Source organism: Lutra lutra, chromosome 18, assembly GCF_902655055.1.
Source record: "Lutra lutra chromosome 18, mLutLut1.2, whole genome shotgun sequence".
Lineage (NCBI taxonomy): Eukaryota > Metazoa > Chordata > Mammalia > Carnivora > Mustelidae > Lutra > Lutra lutra.
The window spans coordinates 334,521-340,726 of NC_062295.1; the positions used below are offsets into that span (position 1 = coordinate 334,521).

Here is a 6,206-nt window from a genome sequence, read left to right on the forward strand (position 1 = left end):
AACAAGCTGGGGGCACCTGGGTTGCTCAGATGGTTAAGTGCTTCCTTCCACTCAGGTCATGATCCAGGATCCTGGGATCAAGTCCCATATCCGGTTCCCTGCTCAGTGGGGAGTCTGCTCCTCACCCCCCTCTGCTCCCCCTGCTTGTGCTCTCTCACTATCTGTCAAATAAATAAATAAATAAAAATAAAATCTTTTAGAAAAGAAGCTGGCCACCATTACTACCCCAACGGTATTATAATAGTATACCTGTTTCTAAGCCCCGCCCCCCTCTTCCCTCCACCCCGCCCTCTCCGTCTCGCCCCCCTCCACCCTGCCCCCTCATGTCCTCTCGCCCCTCCCTCTCCCTCCGCCCGCCCTCCCCTTCTCTGCCACCCCTCCCCCTCCCTCCGCTCCGCCCCCTTCTTCCCTCCCGCCTCTCCCTCTCCCTCCGCCCCGCCCTCCCCTTCCCTCCCGCCTCTTCCTCTCCCTCCGCTCCGCCCTCCTCTTCCCTCCCGCTCCTCCCTCTCCCTCCACTCCGCCCTCCTCTTCCCTCCCGCCCCTCCCTCTCCCTCCGCTCCGCCCTCCTCTTCCCTCCCGCCCCTCCCTCTCCCTCCGCTCCGCCCTCCTCTTCCCTCCCGCCCCTCCCTCTCCCTCCGCTCCGCCCTCCTCTTCCCTCCCGCCCCTCCCTCTCCCTCCGCTCCGCCCTCCTCTTCCCTCCCGCCCCTCCCTTTCCCTCCGCTCCGCCCTCCTCTTCCCTCCCGCCCCTCCCTCTCCCTCCGCTCCGCCCTCCTCTTCCCTCCCGCCCCTCCCTTTCCCTCCGCTCCGCCCTCCTCTTCCCTCTCGCCCCTCCCTTTCCCTCCGCTCCGCCCTTTCTCCCGCCGGGCTCAGTCGCCCGCGCTCTTTCTGCGCTCAGCCAGCGGCCCGCGGGCCGGGGGTCATGGGCGGCCTCTTGGGGCGCGCCGCGCTGCCAGGGCTGCTGAGCGGTCCACGGGCCCCGGGCCCGAGACTGCTCGTACGCCCCAGCTCTGGTGAGTGGCCCGCGACCGGCCGAGGGGGAGGCGGGTGGGGGGCGTAGCCCGGCCTTTGTTGGCGCGCGTGCGACCCGAGGCTGCCTGGCCTCTGTAGATGGCCTCGGGGTCTCGCCGGGCGGGCCGGGGGCGCCCTGCACGTCTTTCCCCACCTCCCACTGCCCCCCACCCCCCGCCCACCATCCGCCCACCGCCCCAGGTTGCTCGGGGGCAGGGTCCCCTGTGGGCTCCGGAGCAGGAGGCCTGGTGGCCACAGCAGGCTGGGGTAAGGGTCCCCGCGAACTGGGGCTGCTGCGGGGGACATTGTGAGCAGATGAGCACTCCCCGCGGAGCCGCTGCCCTCGGGGCGTTTTCTGCTGGCCCTAACTCCCTCTGGCCCGTATCTGTAGCCGGTTCTCCCCCTAACTGCGGCCCACAGGGTGCTCCCTGAGAGCCGGATGTCTCGGTGTGTGAACTGCCACCTTCCAGCGGACAAGCCAGCTGGCGGCAGGCCAGGTTCCCCAGCCCCTAGACCCTGGGCTTTAGGGGCACAAACCAGGGGGCTTCCTGCAGTGGGCTTCCTTCAGTCTTGAAGTGAAGTGGGGCGCCCAGTGCCTGCTGTCCAGGCCCAGCACACGTTTTGGGATGGGAAAGGGCAGCTGCAGACACCCCCAGGGACACTGGCCTGCCCCGACTCTATCATTGGTCTTCCAGTTTGCTGTCCTCCAGAGCAGGACTCTGCAGGACACCCAGGGTGTAGGCTCCTCTCAAAAGCACGTTTGACCCTGGACCCAGGGCTGAGGGTCAGCAGAACTCTGTGGCCTCGGGCTGTAAGGGGTAATGATGCCTCCGTCCCTCTGGTGGTGTCCCCTGGAGAACAGAAGGGCTGGACCAGGGTCAGTCCTCTACATGGGTCTGGAAGCCGCCTCCCTTGAAGGCCTCCAGCGGCATCGAGTTCGTCGGGCTAATGAGGCTGTGAGCGGAGGAGCCCTCTAGAGTCTCCCACTTCAGACAGGAAGCCCTCCACCCTGCTTCTCGGTCCCTAGCTCTCTTTCGTCCTGTCGTGTGTGGCCCACGTGGTGGGGAGAGTGCCCCTCACTACTGCCTGGTTCCCTGCCAATCCTTCACTGCAGACCCACAAGATGAGCTTTGGGTCCTCCTCGTGCGGCCGGCTGGACCGGCCCTCCCTCCAAAGGACAGGGGTCAAAAGCATGGCCGGCAACAGTGCTTTCTTTCCCGTGTGGCATCTCTGGGCCTCTGTGTGGCCAGTGGCACGAGCTGTGGCTCCCCAGATCTTGAATATGCCTTCTCAGGGACATGGGATCCATTGTGGGTGCCCCGACCCCTACCACCAGCCTGGAAGCACCTGGGGGCCCACTGTCCTGTCAGTCCCTGAAAGGCAGAGTCCTGCTGGGCATTTGTTGGCTGTGGACCCTGTGCTTCTCCCCTCCAGGGCTGCTCTGGTGACACCTGGGCTGTGGCCTGGGATTCGGGGCTCAGGGAGATGTGAAAGGGTGAGGCACCTGATTCCCCTTCTTCTAAAGGAGGGTCCTCCTGGACACGGGAGCGGACCCTGGTTGCCGTGAAGCCAGATGGGGTGCAGCGGCGGCTTGTTGGGGACGTGATCCAGCGCTTTGAGAGGAGGGGCTTCAAGCTGGTGGGAATGAAGATGCTGCAGGTACCAGGGCTCTCGACCCATGGGTGACCTTGATGGGACTGGGGTGGGGGACTTCTTGTGGACCTCAGCCCTTTGTATTTCCACCCTGTATCTGGAGGAGTATGGTGTTGGCAGTAGCAGGGGACGGGTGGGGAGGTGGCTGCTGGTGTGCCAGGCCATGTAGGTGTTATTTGCAAAGTGCCCTGAGGTCAGGACACCATGGCCAGTGCCCCAGTGCCTAGGGGCTCCTCTCCCATCTTGCTCCAATGCCACCCAGGCGCCAGAGAGAGTCCTTGCTGAGCACTACCATGACCTGCAGAGGAAGCCTTTCTACCCAGCCCTCATCAGCTACATGACCTCTGGCCCCGTGGTGGCCATGGTATGGCAGGCATGGGTGGTGGAAAGGGTGGAGGGCCCTGGGCTGAGCCCAGAGCTGCTGAGTCCTTGGTGGTCCGCACCGCTCCCAACCTCCTTTATCTCTGTGCTGCAGGTCTGGGAAGGTCCCAACGTGGTCGGCTCCTCAAGGGCCATGATAGGACACACCGACTCCGCTGAGGCTGCCCCTGGCACCATCAGGGGGGACTTCAGCATCCACATCAGCAGGTCCGGGAGCCCTGACACACTCAAGCCACCAGAGCTGATGGGCCAGCTCCTCAGGGTTGAGGAGGGCCCAAGTGTGGGGTGGTTGTCTGCCCCTGAGGCAGATCCTTGGGACCTGGGGATCTTGCTGGGCCATAGCAGAGACACAAGAGACTTTTGATGCTGGGATGTTACACACACCTAATGTTTGCTAGAAGAGTTTTTTCAAAGCCCTTTGCACACAGGAGATGATAAAGTATTCTCTATGTGTTGTGTGTGTACTCTGCCATCATTTCCTGTTACCTGACTGTCCGGCCAGACACCCTGAGGGGTTGGCACGGGACAGCTGGTGGGAACATGAGGCTCCGGGGACGGTCTGGGCTGGTCATGAGGTTGTGGGTAAGATGCCAAGGTCAGGCTGGAAGCAGTCTTCCAACCCTGTTCTTGCTTTCCTCTCTGCACAATGCTGGGCTCGCTCTTCTTGATGGTAGGGGATGAGCAGGTAGTCTCAGGGTCCCTGAGGTGCACATTGAGGTCTGTGCCTTACCTTGCTGCCTGTCCTCTGGCACAGGAACATCATCCATGCCAGCGACTCCGTGGAAGGGGCCCAGAGGGAGATCCAGCTGTGGTTTCAGAGCAGTGAGCTGGTGGACTGGGCAGACGAAGTCCACCAGAGCGGCATCTACCCACCGTGAGCACTCAGGCTGCCGTCGGCCACCCCAGCAGCTGCCCAGGATCAGCTACCTCTGTCGTCCCAGACTTGAGCGCACACCGTGGTTTGCCGGTTGGCCCCAGAACACCTTCCAGTCTACCTTCTGCCCCACCCCAGCTCAGAGGGGTTGAGCAACCAACTTTACGTGCCTTTTAGTATCCTAAGCCAGTAAGAGATCCACTTTCTGGACCAAAGTGTCAGACAACCTTCAGGGCATCTTCAAAAGTGTGTTGTGTAACCTCCCTTCCCCAAAAGGTGGGTGGGACATTAAAATTCACTGTGTCGTGTGTGTGTGTGTGTGTGTGTGGGGGGGTGATTATTACAGTTTGTGCCATCTCTGAGGTAGGGATGAGGACTTTATGCAAAGTTGTAAGAGTTTGAGAGTAGAAATAAAGCTTACTCTCACACACCAGCAGGGGATCAATAATTTTGTTGAATGTATCAGACAGGCTAGGTCCAAAGACCGCCAGCCTGAAATGCAGGGGAATCAAGCCGAGTCGCAGAGCTGGTGCTGCCCCAGGCCTCATTCATCGATCATGCTAAATGAGGAGCTGCCTGCCGTGGGCAGAACTGGAGGGCGCCCATAAGACCTCCCCCAGGGCAGGAGGCCTTTCATGGCCTCGTATGGTGGAGACTGACTGGAGCTGCCTGTGTCTGCTTGTTCTCACGTTGGCATTACACACTGCACACCACACCCGGGGCCTCGGATGTGTCCCCGGTCCCTTGTCCCAGGTACTGGACCTTGCATATCGTTACACCTGCTGAGCCGCCTTGGTCCTCACTTACTCTTTCTGACATCTTTACAAAGGATGCCCTGATCCCGGGCTCGCAGCCCCCGTCGCTACCCGTGCCTGCGCGTGATGGCACGGACGACGTGCCCAGACTTAACTCATGGGTCATGAAACCGACGTTCTGGGAACCGGCACTGGGGTTGGCTGCGCGAGGGGAAGGCTGTCCTTGACCGTGGCTTTCCTGGGCCGCGGTCTCCTCCTCCTGCGCTGTCGTGTTTATGCAACAGTGAAGGGGGTGCGCCCCCCAGGTGTTGTTGTTTTAAGACTTAATTTGGGAGCGAGAGAGGGGATAGGGTCAGAGGGAGAAGCAGACTCCGGGCGGAACGGGTGGCCCGACGCGGCGCTCCGTCCCAGGACTCGGACCACGACCGGAACCCAAGGCAGTCGCTTAACCCAGTGAGCCGCGCAGGCGCCGCGACCAGGTGTCTTACGTGCAGAGCGGGCGCGCGAGGGCGCCACCTTAAGCCGGGAACCTAGTGTCCCCGTGCCCCGCTGGCTCCCAGCACCGAACTGACACCGAAGCTTGTCAGAGACTCGGACGCACTAAGTCCCGTAGCCCGCTCAAGCGGTCCCCGCCTTGGGGACTCACCCGCCACCCTGCGCCTGCGCGCGTCGCCACCCACCTCCCGTGCTCGCAGGCCGCGCCGCCGCGGAGAGCGAAAGATCCTGGGAGGAGCCACGGCCGCTGTGGGCGCGGCTAGCAGGCGGTCGGCCTCGGTGGGAGCGGCGTCACGGGAGGAACGGGAGGCGGCTGTGGGCGGGGCTGGCGGGGGCCCTTAAGGCGGCTGTGGGCGGGGAGTCATGGGAGGAAGAGAGGAGGCTACGGACGGGGCTGGCGGGGCGGTCAGGGTTGGGGAATGGAAGCGGTGGCTGTGGGCGGGGCGTCCGTGGCGGCCGGCGTCCTGGGAGGAGCTGGAGGCAGCTGTGGGCGGGGCTAGCGGAGTGTCCTAGGATGAACAGGAGGCAGCTACGGGCGGGATTGTCTTCGGGCGCCCTCGGCGAGGAGGTCCTGAGCGGAAGCGGAGGTGGCTGTGGCGGGACGTCCTGGGCGGAAGAGGAGGTGCCTGTAGGCGGTGCTATCGGAGCGTCCGGGGAGGAACAGGAGGGGTCTGTAGGCGGGGCCTTCGGACGCCGTGGACGGGGGCCCTGGGCGGAAGAGGAAGGGGATGTGGGTGGGACTGGCGGGGTAGTTAGGCACCGTGGGCGGGGCGTCCTGGGCGGAAGAGGAGGTGGCTGTGGGCGGGCCGTCCTGGGTGGAAGAGGAGGTGACTGGGGGCGGGGCGGGCGGGGCCGTCGGGCGCCGTGGGCGGGGCGTCCTGGGCGGCAGAGGAGGAGGCTGGGGGCGGGGCGGGCGGGGCCGTCGGGCGCCGTGGGCGGGGCGTCATGGGCGGAAGAGGAGGTGGCTGGGGGCGAGGTGGGCGGTGCCGTCGGGCGCTGGGGGCGGGGCGTCCTGGGTGGAAGAGGAGGTGGCTGGGGGC

General features: G+C 64.0%; 1 protein-coding gene across 2 annotated transcripts; it reads left to right on the forward strand.

Moving 5' to 3' along the window:
- The first annotated feature begins 834 nt into the window (after nt 1–834).
- On the forward strand, nt 835–4,227 carry NME4 (NME/NM23 nucleoside diphosphate kinase 4). 2 transcript variants are annotated; one of them, XM_047714472.1, is made up of 5 exons: nt 839–1,010; nt 2,534–2,667; nt 2,924–3,025; nt 3,137–3,249; nt 3,797–4,227. In XM_047714472.1, exons 1-5 carry the CDS (start codon nt 920–922, stop codon nt 3,918–3,920), a joined length of 564 nt encoding a protein of 187 aa, XP_047570428.1. In that variant the 5' UTR covers nt 839–919; the 3' UTR covers nt 3,921–4,227. The 2 variants fall into 2 exon arrangements, with proteins under 2 accessions (XP_047570429.1, XP_047570428.1); XM_047714473.1 differs by lacking the exon at nt 2,924–3,025 and having other exon boundaries at nt 835–1,010.
- The last annotated feature ends 1,979 nt before the right edge of the window (nt 4,228–6,206 follow it).